Source organism: Strigops habroptila, chromosome 3, assembly GCF_004027225.2.
Source record: "Strigops habroptila isolate Jane chromosome 3, bStrHab1.2.pri, whole genome shotgun sequence".
Taxonomy (NCBI): domain Eukaryota; kingdom Metazoa; phylum Chordata; class Aves; order Psittaciformes; family Psittacidae; genus Strigops; species Strigops habroptila.
The window spans coordinates 35,226,433-35,242,395 of record NC_044279.2 but is presented as its reverse complement, the minus strand read 5'-3'; the positions used below and the strand labels follow the sequence as shown (position 1 = coordinate 35,242,395).

General features: G+C 47.3%; 1 protein-coding gene across 1 annotated transcript in view; it reads left to right on the top strand.

The window, feature by feature from the left end:
* Positions 1–4,776: 4,776 nt before the first annotated feature.
* Positions 4,777–15,963, top strand: part of PPM1H (protein phosphatase, Mg2+/Mn2+ dependent 1H) — a 135,312-nt gene continuing 124,125 nt past the window's right edge. Inside the window, exon 1 of the mRNA XM_030479694.1 lies at positions 4,777–5,582. Coding sequence (XP_030335554.1) covers positions 5,347–5,582 — 236 coding nt within the window. The 5' untranslated portion in view covers positions 4,777–5,346. The remainder of the gene's footprint in view (positions 5,583–15,963) is intronic.

Below are 15,963 nucleotides of genomic sequence, written 5' to 3'. Positions count from 1 at the left end.
CTGAAGAAAAGTCTGGCTTAGACCAGATGGATTGCAGGCTAGGGGATTTGAGGAACTTGCCTGACCATTACTTCCTTTGAGAAGTGAGTCTTTGCCTTTGACTCAAAAGTGAATAACATGATCCTCTTTCCCAGAGAGAATTGAAATCAAAGCATATATACTTTTCACAGAACCATAGAATGGTTTGGACTGGAAGGGACCTTAAAGATCATCCAGTTCCAATCCCCCTGCCATGGGGGGGTTGGAACACCTTCCACTACACGAGGTTGCTCCAAGCCTCGTCCAACCTGGCCTTGAACACTGTCAGGGATGGGGCAGCCACAGCTCCTCTGGGCAACTTGTTCCAGTGTCTCACCACCCTCATAGTAAAGAATTGCTTCCTCATATCTAATCTAAGAATAATCTACCTTCTTTCAGTTTAAAGCCATTACCCCTTGACCTATTGTTGGAACTAGATGATCTTAAGGTCCTTTCCAACCCTAACTATTCTATTCTGCCACTACATACCCCTCTCCAGATTTCTCGTAGGCTCCCTTTAGGCACAGGAAGGCTGTTATAACATCTCCCCAGTCTTCTCTTCTCCAGGCTGAACAAGCCCAACTGTCTCAGCCTGTCTTCATAAGAGACGTGCTCCAGCCCTCTGATCATCTTCGTGGCCCTTCTCCGGACCTGCTCAAGCAGGATGCTGCCTCTGGATGGCAACCCTTTCCTCCTGTGTGTCGACTGCACCACATGGCTTAGTGCCATTGGCAAACTCAATCCCACTGTCCATGTCACCAACAAAGATGTTACACAGCACTGGTCCCAACACTGACCCCTGAGAAACACCACTTGTCACTGGTCTACACTTGGACATCAAGCCATTGACCTCAACTCTTTGAGTGTGACCATCCAGCCAATTCCTTATCCAATGAGTGGTCCATACACCAAATTCATGTCTCTCCAGTTTAGAGACCAGGATGTTGTGTGGGGCTGTCAAATGCCTTGCACAAGTCCAGGTAGATGATGTCAGTTGTTCTTCCTTTATCCACCAATGCTCTAACCCTGTCACAGAAGGCCACCAAATCTGTCAGGCACGATTTGCCCTTAGAGAAGCCATGCTGGCTGTCACCAATCACCTCCTCATTTTCTAAGAGCGTATGCTAAGGCATAGTTTCCAGGAGGATCTGCTCCACGATCTAGCCAGGCACAGTGGTGAGACTGACTGGCCTCGACCTCCCTGGGTCTTCCATTTTTCTCTTATTAAAAGTAGGGGTAATGTTTCCCTTTTTCTGGCCAGTGGGAACTTCACAATCTGCCATGACTTCTCAAATATGATAGATAATGGCTTGGCAACTTCATCCACCAGTTCCTTCAGGACCCGTGGATGCATCTCATCAGGTCCCATGGACTTGTGCAACATCAGGATCCTTAGATGGTTTTGAAGCAGATATTCTCCTACAGTGGGTAGTTCTTCATTCTCCTAGTCCCTGCCTTTGCCTTCTGCAATTTGGGCAGCGTGGCTGAAGCTCTTGCTGGTGAAGACCAAGGCAAATGAGTTGAGTACCTCAACTTCCTCCATATCACAGGTAATCAGGACTCCAGTTTCCTTCCAGAGAGGGACTACATTTTCCCTGCTCTTCCTTTTATCATCAACATACCTATAGAAGCTTTTCTTGTTGCCCTTGATGCCACTGGCCACGTTTAATTCTATCAGGGCGTTAGCTTTCCTAACCTGATCTCTGGCTGCTTGGACAATTTCTCTGCGTTCCTCTCAGGCTACCTGTCCTTGTTTCCACCCTCTGCAGCCTCCCTTTTTCTGTTGGAGTTTGTCCAAGAGCTCCTTGTTCATCCATGCAGGCCTCCTGGTGTTTTTGTCCAACTTCCTCTTTGTCAGGAAGCATCACTCCTGAGCTTAGAAGAAGTGATCCTTGAATATTATCCAGCTTTCTTGGACCCCTCTTCCTGCCAGGGCTTTATCCCATGATATTCTACCAAGCAGATCCCTGAAGAGGCCAAAGTCTGCTCTCCTGAAGCCCAGGGTAGCGTGCCTCCTGTGTGCCCTCCCCACTGCCCTGATGATCTTGAACTCCACCATTTCATTGTCACTGCAACCAAGGCTGCCTTTGAGTTTGCATTTCCCACTAGTCCCTCTCTGTTGGTGAAAACAAGGTCCAGCAGAGCACCCATCCTCAGCTCATCTATCACTTGGAGGAGGAAGTTATCATCAACACATTCCAGGAGTCTCCTGGATTGCTTAAGCCCTGCTGTGCTGTCCCTCCAAGAGATACTGGAATGGCTGAAGTCCTGTAAAAGGACCAGGGCTTGCAAACACGAGGCTGCTCCTATCCATCTATAAAGGGCCTCATCTGCTCGGTCTTCCTGGTCAGGTGGCCTGTAGCAGACCTCCCTTATAAAGTTCCCTGTCCCTGCCCTCCCTTTAATCCTGTATCAGTGGTGTCCACATGAGACAACAGCAGTGGATAATAGTCAGTGGACTGTTTGAGGCTTGGTGGTCTCTCAGTGACATCCCTGACACAAGTCCCTAGCAGGCAGCACACCTCTCCAGAGTGTGTAAGGTTGGCAAATGGGTACCTCTGTACCTCTCAGAAGAGTTGCCTACTAAAAGAGCCACTTTTCAGTATGAAGAGGCCATATCATACCTGTTGTATCCTTACAGCATTCTTGTGCCAGAGGCAGGCATCCACAGAATTTCAAACAGCGCACAGATTTGTTTTGAGTGGTGAGCCGTTAAGCTCTCTCCCCATACGTCTGATCTGAGCTTTTCCTTGTCATCTTACACAGATAATCATTTAAACTCTAACAAGCCTACATATATTCCCTTACATTTCTCCCTCATGTTTTGTACAAAATAGTGACCGCAGGTGGGGTGGGAGGACAAAAACTGCATTCTCTCTGTTTGAGTTTGTCATTGGTATTTTTCAAAGTCTTTGGGTCAAAAAAACTGCAAAGTTTAGTCTGCTGCCTTAGCATCTCCAGGAGTAGATATGATAACCTGTGATGGGCTCTACTTCTACACAGGAACAAAACCCAAGCCTTTCCAGGACACATGTCAAGTTCTGCTCATGCCCCTCTTCTCCAGTATTCTCCAGATGGCAAGTCCATTAAAGCATCAGGGAGGGAAATGGGCACTGGAGTGCTAATCTGATCAAAACCACTGGCCACCTAGCAGACAAAAGGTAGTATGAAGAGAGTGTTGTCAGGTGGAATGGGCTGGGAATGAACTGGGACCAGACAAATCAAATATGATTCAGGCCACCAAATGGAGCAGCCACGGAGCTTTGGGAATCCCACCACCTCAGGCTTGCCTTCCCTTGTAACTCTGGAATATGGATGAATGGCTGCCTGTTATGGCATCCAGGTGAATCCCTGAATTTTAATAAGTCTTTTGTTTCTTTTTATTTCTTGGGTTTTTGTTTTCTTGAAAGTAATGACCTCTGTAACATAATCAGGAAGCAAAGCAAAGCAAAGCAAACGCATGAAAGGAAGAACTACAAGGTTTCCATTATACTGTAATCAAATGGTGAGTTATTCATGTCAAGTATTTCTATGACCTAAGAGAGGTTTACTGCTCTTCAAAATATCTATAACATCAGCCCTGGAAACAACTAAACAAGAGATAGGAAAAATAACCCCTCCCTCCCAAAAGAGGTTTATCTGTAATGTTTAATTTGGGGTGGATATTTTTCCAACTCTACTTCAGGTACCACTTAACACACTCTCAGTATCCCTCTTAACTAATCTACTTTTGGCTCTGCAGACGTTATTAATAGACAGCTTTATCACAAAAACTGGTAAGTGTCACAACAACTTTACATTTCTCATGTCTGTACAGAAGGAACCTGGAGCAAACACAGGCACTGTTGGAACTCAGCTCTCAGGATGTTGTTTAATAATCAGAATATCAGAATAATCAGAACACAGGGCTTAGTCTCCAACACTGTGCAGTGTGCGTTCAGAGGTACACCAGCTGGTTTCTAACATGAGCCAGCTCGATGACAGCTGATCATCCCCACTTGCCATGTAGGATGACTAACCAGCTTTTCCCTGCTAAGTCCCAGTACTGTGTTACTCTCTTGGTGTGCTTTACCTACCTGCTCTGTTTTGCAGGTCACTCTGACTTTCAGCGAGACTTGCAGCTCTCAGGAGTACTGCAACATCCCAGGGCACAGCCACAGCCTTGCGACACAGAATAGCTTCCTGCATACTCCTGTTATGCTCCCTTCACCCCCGTTTTCCCGAAGCTTGGCACACCCAAACCTGCAATTTTGCCACACATTTGGGTGACCACCACTTGCAGCAGACCTCCCTTTCCTTTTTTTTTTTTTTTTTTGGTAAAAGAGTATGACATGGTCAAAATGATATAGGATGAGGAGGGGATAAAACATTTATGCACACAGATTTGAAGATACTGTCCTTTCGCTTTTGCTCCATGGCAGCATACCGAAGCCCTGGCTGGGCGCAGATCACCCTCGGGCTGCCAGCCCCACCTCGGCCGCAGAGCTGGCAGGCAGCGGAAACCCACGGCCGGCTACACGGCTCGTTTCAGGCCACTGCCGCTGGCCCGCCCTCACGGCGAGGGGACTTGTAATTCTTCTTTCTAGCAAATGTCTTTGTAGGAAAAACATCCTCGCCACGTCTAAGGAGGGGGAAGGACGGCAAACCCTTCAAGCGGAGCCCTGTCCCGCAGCTCAGAGGGCTCTGCCGGGGGCTGGGACGGAGCGTCCCGCTTGCCCTGCGCTGGCTGAGCCGCGGGGCAGCAGGGACAGGCGAACCGCGGGCGGCCGCCTCCCGCCTGCCGGCAACGGAACCCCGAGCGCGGCGGAGCCGGCGAGCGACTCCGCCTCGCACGGCTCCCGGGACGCTCACCCCGAGGAGGGGCAGCGCCGCTCCCGGCCCCGCCGCAGGCAGCTGGGGGCGGCCCGGCCAGGCCCCGCCCGCCGCGCACCTGCCGCTGGCCGCCCCCTTTCCCGGCGCGGGAGCTGCCCGTGCCCGGCGTGTGCCCGGAGCCCGCCGGTGCCGCAGGAGGAGCAGGAAGCGCCCGGGCAAATCCAGCCGCGCTATCACATGACTCAGCAGCCGCCGCCGCCGGGCTGAGTTCACCCAGCGTTGCGCCGGGAGGGGGAAACCTGCCGCCGCCGCTGCTGCAATGAGGCCGCGGCCCCGCGGCTGCCCCTGAGCCCGCCGTTCCCCCGCCCGGCTCCGCGCGGCCCGGCGCCCCCATTGCGGAAGCGCGGCGGGGGCTGCCGGAGCCGCCGCTGCCGCCGCAGCAGCGCTGCCCGCCGGCGCGCCCCGCTCCCCGCCCTGCGCGGCGGCTCCGGCGCTGCCGCCGCTGGCGGGGGTACTATGCTAACGCGGGTGAAGTCCGCCGTGGCCAATTTCATGGGCGGCATCATGGCTGGCAGCGCGGGCGCCGACCACGGCAGCGGCGCGGACTTGCCGCTCCGCTTCCCCTACGGGAGACCCGAGTTCCTGGGACTGTCCCCGGACGAGGTGGAGTGCTCCGCCGACCATATCGCCCGCCCCATCCTCATCCTTAGCAAGGAGACCCGGCGCCTGCCCTGGACCACGGGCTACGCGGAGTGAGTACGGACCCCGGCTGCGGCGGGCAGGTGGAGCGCGGCCGGGCCCGCCGGGATGAGCCCGCTCCCGTGCGCACAGGCAGCGAGAGGCGGCGGTGCCGGGTGACCCCCCTGCGGCTGGTGCCGGAGGCGGCGGGAGCGCCGGACCGGGCCTGCGCGGCGCCGCGGACAGCGGGAGCCGGCGGGGGGTGGGACGGGGCAAGCGGTATCCGCGGCCCCGTGTGCCCGGCCCCGGCCATAGCTCTGCACCTGGGTAGCTCGTCTCTGGGAGGCCGAGGATGCAAACGGTCAACTGCCCTTGCGAATCCCCGCGGGTACCCGACCGGCGAAGGGTGGCAAACGGGCATCACCGGAGCTGCTCCACCCGCAGTGACGGCTCCGGGGCGCTGGGGCCAAGGATGGGGTGAACCCCGCCGGTGAACAACTGCCTCTGTTCTTGACTCGGGAATGAAAAAGGCCATTGATAGGAAACCCGGCTTGGTTTGTGCGTGTGTAACTGCTTCCTGCTGCCGAGAAGCGGTGGAACGTGTGGGGTTTGGGGCACTTTCCTGGTGACCTGGTGGAAGCCGTCGTGCTCGCTCATGGTGGCTGGGCGCTTGTGCCCCAGGTGCTCTCCGGTCTGGGGAGACACTTGAGAAACGCGAGCTCCAAACTGAGAGAAAAATCCATAGGCTGACCCCAAAACTGGGCTTTCCCAGCGGTTTGTTGCCCTGACTCACTCGTGTCATAGTATTTACTTTAGAGGGTGTCTGGTCGGGACCTGGTTGTAGCCTTGAGTGCAATCAAACTAAATGATTGCAGGCAGTGCGTTAAATGCCAGCCAGGCAAAGGGCAGTGTTTGTTTGGATGGAGATCGTCTTCCTGCTGGCAGTGGGAGTAGCTGCCGAGGCAAGGCATGTCCTTGCACTTGATTCCTGTATCAGTAGACACGTTGTTTTCTTTGATACTGGGAGCAGGAATGAGTATTTGGTTTCTCTCTGCCAATGTCTTTAAGTCTTGAGCAGATCTGGCCATCCATGTTGCTCTACCAACTCATAGGTTACAGAAGTTGCACTAAACTAGCTCTTCCAAAGGTACAGACTGTTCTGCTGTGGAGTGCTGTCTCTTCAGGCATACATGAATTCCCAACAAAGCTACTGCAGAAACTACGGTGAAGGCTTTGTGTTGTTAATGAGCAATCACTACCTTTATTTAAGAGGTTGTTACATCATTTGGGACACTGAAATGGGAAGAGAGATTTGAAGAATTTTAAATTGGATTGTTCTCCTCAGATTATTAAAGAATTGAACAGACTACTGAGCAAATTCCCCACGAGCTATAAGTATAAATGTTTAAAAGTAGGCTCTAATTGTTCTGCTACTATAATGGTCCCTTAAAAAGCAATTCTTTACCAAAGCAAGTAAGTGCTGCTATTTTTATCTTACGTGAGATGCTGTGGCTTTCAGCAAGTAACTGTAATTGCAAGTTGGTGACAAAGTGGAAGGGAGGTTCTTTGGCTCCCAGGTATGCACATCCACTGCTGCCCGCAAGCTTTGCTTGAGACTGTAGGGGAACAAAAATGTGTGTGCCAGAAAGGAAACGCCCGGGTCAACCCTGTGGATGAAACCTGCTGTGAGGGAGTGTTTGGAGATGAATGGCCCTGATGATCATGAAAAGAGAAGAACACACCAGGATTGTTTTCATATACTTGTTACTCTTCCAAGCTTTGGGCAGTTTGGTTAGTTGGGAGGCATGAAAAAGTCACTGGCTTTCTCAGTTCCCATTGTTAGCTATGTGAAAAAAGGTTGGCCTTTTGCTGTATCTCTGTGTTTGGTTTTGGCGGGGTTGGTTTTGTTTTCATTTGTCTCATCCCCTTCTAGTGCAGTTACTGGTTCCAGCACTGATGAAGCAGAGCTTGGTACTCCTTAGAGAGAGAAGTAGTGAACATGTTACCAGGCTCTTCCCAGAAACATCTGTGTGATCTTCCGAAATGGGGTCTGGTTGTAACCAGAAAATGTCAAAATGCTTGCTGCATAGAAGCAAAGAGGAAAGTAGTGCTATCAAAATTGCATTGTCTTCCAAAGGCAAAGCAGTGTGACAGCCATTAATGAATAAAGAAGTAAGGACAAACCCAAGGTTTGCCAAATATTACTTATTTCCCCCCTTCTTTTTTTTTTTTTCTCTACTCCTACTGAGCTATTACCAGGCTTTCTGAAAATAATTGTGAGACTTGCTTGGAGGTATACATTCAAAATATCTATTTTCCTTTTGAAACACATTTGATTATAGAGAGGAAAGAAATGGAAAATACCAGGAAGGTCAAATTACAGTTATATATATTCTGAAGTTTGTTTGCTTTGGGAGGAAGCCGGGGCTGAAGTATTTTTATGCTATTATTTAGCATTGTGTTAGAGCCTATAAAAGAAACTGTCAGAGCAATGTTGGCCTTTTGTTACAGTACAAGTGAGCACTTGCAAGAATGTTAGGAGGAAGTTTATTGTCCTCACAAGGAGCTTGTGACCTAACACAAAAGTCAGCCATTTAACTCACATTTTACTAGTCTGCTTTGGTATGAAGGAATCAGAAAATCTGTGCTGTACTTGCAGTGCTGTGAGGTCCAGCTTCCCTGAGCTATTGCCTGTCCCATGTCTTCATGTTTTAGCAAATCAACAAAAGTGTTTTGTTGGCAGGGATGCCTTTGGGCACTGAGATTTTTGCTCCTTAAAGGTAAGGAGGGGTTTATTGTAGACTTAGAAGGCAGGGATTTTGCTCAGGAGGTGTAAGGAGAGAGTATGTGTCACCTTTATTGAGTCTGCCCTGATGTCACAGGCCATTCGCACAGCGGGGTTTGAGTCAGTGCATTTGTGCTCTATGCCCAACACCAGCATCTGTCTCACTGTCTCTAAGAAGAAATTTTGGCTCTGAGAACAGATCACCTGGAGGCTTTGGCCCAGGAAAGTGTTTGCAATGTTCATGTTCTTTAGTTGTAAAACATCAGTTTATGGATGATACTGGCGCTCCTTGATGCTGTCATGTCGGTGTTTCATTTCAGCTGGAGAAGGCAGTTTGGGGTTATACCTGGTTCCCATGCAGGACTAGAGCAGTTTGAGTCCACAAAATATGTGTTTTTTTTCAGGGACATCCTTTCATTCCTTTGATTCCTGAGAATAGGGAATTCTTACTAACTTAGAGTGTGATAACGGAGCCCACCCCGCTGTTTCTTCTCTTTAGCATCTGTGGCATATGCCTGTTCATCTGACTTCTTCCCCTGGAACAAGCACTTCTCCTCTTTTTCTTGCTTTTCTTGTACTGAACTTCTTTGTAATGGATATTTTTGCAATATTGCTCATCCGTGTCATATATTTTAACTTATTTTTAAAATTACCTACTTATCTCTGTGGTATTATGCAGTGAAATGTAAATTAGCCTTTATTTTTTACTATTAGCTTCTCCTCTTTTGATAGTGTGATCATTATGCGAAGCACATAGGCAGGCAGATGAAATCTTCAAAAACATACTTGGTGCTGGGATAAAACATCATTGCTTCCTGAAATTTCAGTGGGAATCCCATAGGGACTCAGCTTTCCTTAGTTTGTGAGCAGCCTGAAAACTGTCTTCTGAAACAACTGTCCTGCTGTCTTCTTCCTTGCATGGGAGACCTGGGACCTTAAATTTCAGTTCACCTTGTACTATAGGATGGCAAAAGGCCAGTAGATGTTTCAAAGAGATACTCTTACACCACAGACACTTGTCTAATGGTCATCAAACTTTCCTGAGAAGCAAAATGAGAATTGTATCCCACATCCAGCAAGCTTTTTAATTGCCTTTAGAGGTATTTCATTTAGAAATAAACTTTTCCTTTTTAATCAAGGGCATCCATGTCGTAGTTTTACTGCGTGTGGTTAGCTGATGTGCATTAGGAATGACCCAGGGAGAGGGCAGTCTGTTAACAAACATTCCTCTGTCTGCCTTTAATCCAGAGGGGTAAGGACATTTGCTGCTCTCTGAAAAGTTAAATGATTTGAGAAAGGGAGGTGGGAGGAGGCTCCTGCCTGACACTTTATTTACACAGTGCCCTCCCTCCCCTTTGCAGGCACCTGTGCTCCCAAGGCCACAGGGCTTTTCCAGACCTTTCCCTGTCTGAGCCACGAGATGTCTTCTGAACTTCTGCTAGGATTGCCCTGTTATTACTGGGAGGGGAATTTCTTCTCTGTGCTGTTTTCAGTGTGTTACAGCCTCTTCCCTGCAAAGCTTCTGCTGAGCTGTCCTCAGCCCCTGCGCTGAACTCTGAAAGTAACCATCAGCGTAGAGGCAATAGCATAGATGAGTATGTAACATGTAATGGCTCGGATAGGATTCACCCGCATCTGAAGTTTTCCCAGAATGTTATTTTTCACCTTTAGCTCTTTTGCTTTATCTTATTCCCCCTCTCTGGAGGTAGAAAGTGAACAGAGTGGAGCAGAGCCTTCCTGTCCTGGTTGAATTCCCTACATATGGCATGAAAAAAATAGATGCTAAATTTGCAAATGACAAGGACTAGCCTGCTGCTTGTGCTGGTGGAGTTGCAGGGGAAAATGCAACTGAACAGCATCTTGTGGTAGAAGAACAAGTTTTCCATCTATTTCAAATGTGTATTCCTGGTAGTCCAGAATTCAGTACTATAATTGCTTTTCTAAATGTATGGATCCAGGGGATGGGACCATAGCTAGCTGCTTCTGTATCACGTGCTTTCCTCTCTTTTCTCTTATCTTTCTGCCATCTTTCTGGATGGTATCAAAAGGTACTATTCAATACACCTAAGGGAAATGGGGAAAGTCTCAGTTTTATGTTGTCTGTGACCTTATGCAAAGGACAGTTTTGCCTGTCTTTTTTAATTAATTTTTAAAAAATTTCTAAATGACACTTCAGTTATTTTTGCAGTTGCAAGTTACAATAGGTAGCCAGAAACTCAACTTCTGTGGTGTGTATGTTCTTTGGCTTATAAAATCAATTTATTATCCCAGAAGTGCTTTTCATTTGATGAGGCATAAAGTTCGGGCTCTTTTTCCATAATGTTACATTTCAGAGATACTGTGATTTCTCTGCTCTGCAGGCCTGCACTAGCAATTACATTTTCTCTGTGGTGTGGTGACTACTGACCCATAATGAATGCAGAGTTGTAGGTGAAGTATGATGACTGTGTCCTCTATAGCATTATTACAGTGGCACGTTGTTATAGTGATAACTTCAGTTCCAAATGAAATGGAGGGGAAGCTTCTGGAGGGGTTTTTTTCTGCTCCAAGTACTGATTGTTTTGTAAGGCTGATGATGTTGCACCATATTTTCTCATGCTGTGTTACTCTAGCTTATAGGAAATTAATATATGTGAGAATTGACTGGACGTTTTTATTAAAATAATTTCCAGCTTTTCTCTGTAATCATAAGTCTTATGCTGGCACAATCAACATAAAATCTGTCGATTTTGCGAGTTAAGATAACACAGAAGTATTTTTTCATCTGAAGTACCTTTCATGTTCTGTCTAGACCAAACTGTTTATACAAATATTAAGCATTGGAATAACAATCTGAAGCAGGTGAAAGCTTACCATGAGATGAGGTAAACCAAGTGCAGAAATAGCTTGTATTGGATTGGGCAATATCATGGTGTTGGAGGACAGTGCAGGGTTTGCAACTACTGATGGCTTATTCTAATCCCCATTGCCTCCAATTAACAGGAGGCAGCAGCGCAGTCATGCTCCTGTGAATTGAAAGTTACATTCTCGTTTCTGGGAGCCAGTCTTTCTAGCCGTCAGCTGGGAGAATGACTCATAACCCATCGGTAAACACATTTCTTGCGTGCATTCTGTTTGGTACAGATTTCAGAAGGAAGGTATGCCTGGGAAAAGGAATACCATTTTTGTTTGTTTTAATCTGGTTCTGCTTCGCTGTCTTGTCAGGTTAAGTACACAGAAATAATTAATTACTTTCCTTTTAAAACTTAAAAAAAAAAAAAAATTGTTTACACTTCTCTTTGTCTGGATAAAATTATGTTTCTTTATTCTTCCTGTAGTTCAGAACATGGACTAGAGTAGGACTTGATGAATGAGCTAAATCCCATACATGTACGCAAAGACAACTAAACATTCTTCCTGTGTGTGAATTATTCTTCTATGCATAATGTTAACTTTAATACATATTGCCAGACTCTTGTTTAAGCCTGGGCTCATATAAAACTGCCTGTAGAAACCTCATGATAGTTTTAAGAGCTTCAGAAATCCCTTTCCTTGTGTAAGAGCTTATACTATAGCATGTAATATTTATCTAATGCCTCTAATCTGCCAACTGTCTTGCAAATAATAATCTTGGAATAACCTTGGAGAAAAATGTATGCGTGTAAATGTTCTGGTTCTTGAGGAGAAGAAGCCGAGGCAGTGAGGATAAGGTTTGGCAAGAGGTTTGATACAAATACGGGGAATGAATCTTGAGTTTTAAGGTTCTGTGGTTGGACAACACAGTTTTTCCTGCCATTGTGTGCTTGGCTTTTCCTGTGTGATCTCTGATTTCTTAGAACTAATGGGGGTAAAAGGAGAAAAGGGGGGAGGGGGCGGCAGGTAAATCACGTACTCTGGTATTTTTAATGTAGTCGGAGTTGCACACACGATCCCTAACAAGGCAAGTATGAAATTCATCCCTCTAAGCTGTTGTGTGTTGCTAGTTCCTCAGAGGCTTAAGGCTAGTGCTGTCTCATGTGTTTCTGAAAAGCTTGCTTGAGCGTGATCCTGGCTTCTGAAACCAGAGGGTGACTGTGTCCTCCCAGGCAGCCTTCCTTTGCCCCTTCTGCCTTGGCGCTGGTGGCAGTTGGCAGATGTTATCTGCAAGCTCTCCAGCTTTGTTCATTTGTCTTAGATGCAGCTGCACCACTGGGGAAGGGTGTAAATGGGAATGGCTTAGCAATTGTCATGTAATCTGACAGGGCTGTGCCCCTCAGGGTGAACTGCTTTAAGCCTGTGAATGTGATCAAATGAAGCACGCTCAGCTCGACCTTGAAAGGAAGCAGTGCTGCAAAGCACAGGTCGTTCCCGCAAAGGGGTCCATGTATCATGCGAGGAAGAAATATGGTTTGTAGGTTTAAGGACAGGTTAAGTCAGCTCTGTGTTGAGCTGCATCCTGAGTAAGACTTGCAGTAGGAGGGCACTGTTAATAAATGGAGGGAAACGTCTTTGGGTGGATTTGGGCAGAGGACACACAGTAAGTAGGCTGTGGCATGGGGCTGGAGTAGAAATAGGAGCTGTGTATGTGCTGGTGCAGTGTTTGTGCGGGGAGACTGAGGCTTCTGGATCACATCTACCCTGGATTTTTATCCTCTCCCTTTTGTACGTCTGTTCTGATTGAACTTGCTGCTCTAAAATGTAAGAGGCCCTACTGGGCATTAGCAGCTGGGTATTAATTGTGCCTTTTGTTGTCTTTTAACTGTGAAGACTTTTTTCTTCTTCCTCCTCAAACAGAAGGAGGAGGGTGACTTGTAAGACTTGGTTCCCATTTGGCCGGTTACATTTACCTAGTAGGGTATATGTTTGGGGTGATCATCTACAATACACAGTATTATCCAGCGTGGTTAGGTAGAGTAGAAGGGGTCATGGTTTCAAGTGCTCAGAGTGCAAAACACTGAGCACAGTTGGTGAGAGAATTAACAGCTTGTGTCAAGCCCCTGTATCCCCCAAATCCAACAGACATCGGCTGGGAGTTGTAATTAAATGGTAATTACAGAGGTTCAAGCACATAGGAGGTGGCCAGCAGGTCCACTGCAGCCATTTGGCCAGCTTCACCGCTAGAACCTCCTGCCCCGCTCCCCCATCCAGCAGCACACTTGCCATTGGCTGCCAGTGGTACTTGTGGTTATAAGTGGCAGGGTGCTAAATGGTTGATGCTGTGTGAACTGTTCAGCAGATGAAGCTCATAAAATGGCTGGAAGCAGCTATGATTTCTCCTCCCGGTACTGTACATCAGGCAAGCGTTTGACCACAGAGATTAGTGTTCTCTAAATAAATACCACACTCAGTATTTCTTCAGGGGGAAGCTGTGCCGGGGAATAGCCAGTCTAAGGGACGTCTCTGGTTCTTGATCACAGCATGTTTTAAATGCTGGGGTCTGAGAATGGGAAGGAGAAAAATAACTCCAAGTCGAGGGAGCCAACATTGGCAAGTGCAGTGGATGGAGCAGGAGGGATTGTGGGCAATACATAGTTGGGCAACACCAAAATATGGACCCCTTATGTGACTCAGCACTCATGCTGATTAAAAAACCCCGAAACTTAAATAAGAAGAGGTTGTCAGTGTGCTGTGGCAGGCAGGCCTTTCTGGCATGAAGCAGGGTGGCAAACCTAGAGCTTCACTCGTCATTTGGGGTCTGTACTCATTAGGATGAGGCTTAAAGGGAAGAGAGTCTTCTGTGGGAGTCCAGGGCTGCTGAGGTACAGGGATATGGGCATTGCTGTGTCCTCGGAGACCCTCTGGCTTGACAGAACTGAGAAAATGTATATTTTTAAAAGAGGAAAAAATTATAATGGTAAGCTGTCGGTGCTGTTCGCTTCAGTGATAATCATCTGTGTTTAGCTTCAATTCATTTCCTTCTCTTTCTTTTCTTTGATACAAAAGGTTGCACAATCACCTGAATCTTGTGTGGCCCTGGTCTTGATGGCCATGGCAATGCTTCTAAATGGTCCCCATCCCCAAGAGGAGCAGGAGTGGAATGGGTCCGGTCCCCAAGATGAAAAAGAGGAGTGTTATGCCAGCCCCTCTCCCCTCTGTTGTGGGGAGGGAGGTCTGTCCATCAGTTTCACTTGTCATAATGCCAGGTTGTTTTTAACTCTACTAGGCATCTCCTCTGCTGGAGGAGGAGCGATGTCAGATCCTGTAGGCTCTGCACCTTTCCTTCTCATGAAAGCAGGTCCTGACTCCTGGTGGTGGCTGTGTCTGAAAGCTGAATAACAATTTCCAATCTCTTTTTTTCCCCTCTCTCCTTTTTGAAGTGCTACCATAAGGTGTAGTAAACCTTGAATGATTGTTTTTGATCCTGTTCAGGCTCCTTTGCAGGCAGTGATAGTGACGCTGATACCATGATTCGTAGTGGTCAGCTTTGCCCGACTTGAGGGAGAGACGGGTAGGGGAAAGGGTGGAAAACCATATACCATTGCTTGTATGCTTTCCATGGTGGTTTTCTGCTACAATAAGGAAAGAAACAGATTGAGCTTTGACTGCATCTTTTGCTACTTTTGTTTTGCACCATAAACAATTGAGGCTTTTTTGAGGGGGAAGGGGGAATGACACAACAACGTATGTTTGAGTTGGAGTGGAAGAGGAGCATGTGCTGTTTGGGTGTTAGCTTGAGGTGGTTTTGAGGATCATGCTCTGATGTCCTGCATACCACTGCTTCAGAAATCCTGTGGCAAAGTGTCCTTGGACTGGTGTTAAAGGTCTGTGAGATTGTCTAGGGATCCTTTCATATGCATAGTTCTCTTTCCAAAATCTTCCCGGTTAAATTCCTCTTTTATTGAATCTCCTGGTCCCATAGCTAAGTGCCCTTTGTGCTGTGCTGTCTATCTGCCCCATTGCTTAAAGGTACTGACAGAGGTGAGATTTTTTTCCTCCCCCTTTGCTCCCTCCTTCTGAATTTCCCTGATTTGTTCCTCTGTCCTTTATGGCCTGTTATGATAATTTCTATTCTCCAAACTCCCTGCAGAGAAGCATAAGTGATCCAGCTCCAGCGGATCTTTTTGTACTTTTTTTGGCCAGCATAGATTCATTCAGGCCAAGTATGATTTGTCTGTCTTTAGGTATGTGTTAGAGACCTCCTCAGAAACAGATGATGCGTAGCGCATGTTTGTAATGCCGTAAAATACCTGTTAGTCGGAACTAACAATTTGGTCCTTAGTGGAGTCTTACGCTGGAGGTGAGACCAAGGATGGGTCTCCAGCTCTTACAACTGCAACTGTGGTCGTTTTTGTGGAGAAGTCTTGCAAAGAAAACAAACAAACAAAGTCACCTGCTGTTCTTTAATGATATCTGTATTTTTCAGATGTAGCAGGTCACCATGTGGACAGATGTGCTGCAAGCTCTCATCCTGCAGTTCCTTCTGAAACAGCACTTTCAGCCTTTTACCCAGCTATGAAACACTTGATACCGTTCCCTGGGGTAAACCAGGATCCTTTCCATGGCAAACTACCTGGGCAAGGGTTTTGACCTTTTGTTCAGGCGCGATGTTTAAAGGCACAGCTCTTTGAAGGCTAAGAAAATATCATAGGTATTGCTGCTTTGATTTCAAATGGGTTTTGTTAGGTTTTGAAACAGTTTGAATGAAATGGAGGTTAGTGCTGGAAAAAGAAGTTGCCCAAAGTTGCCACTGATGATGATGATCATCATCATCA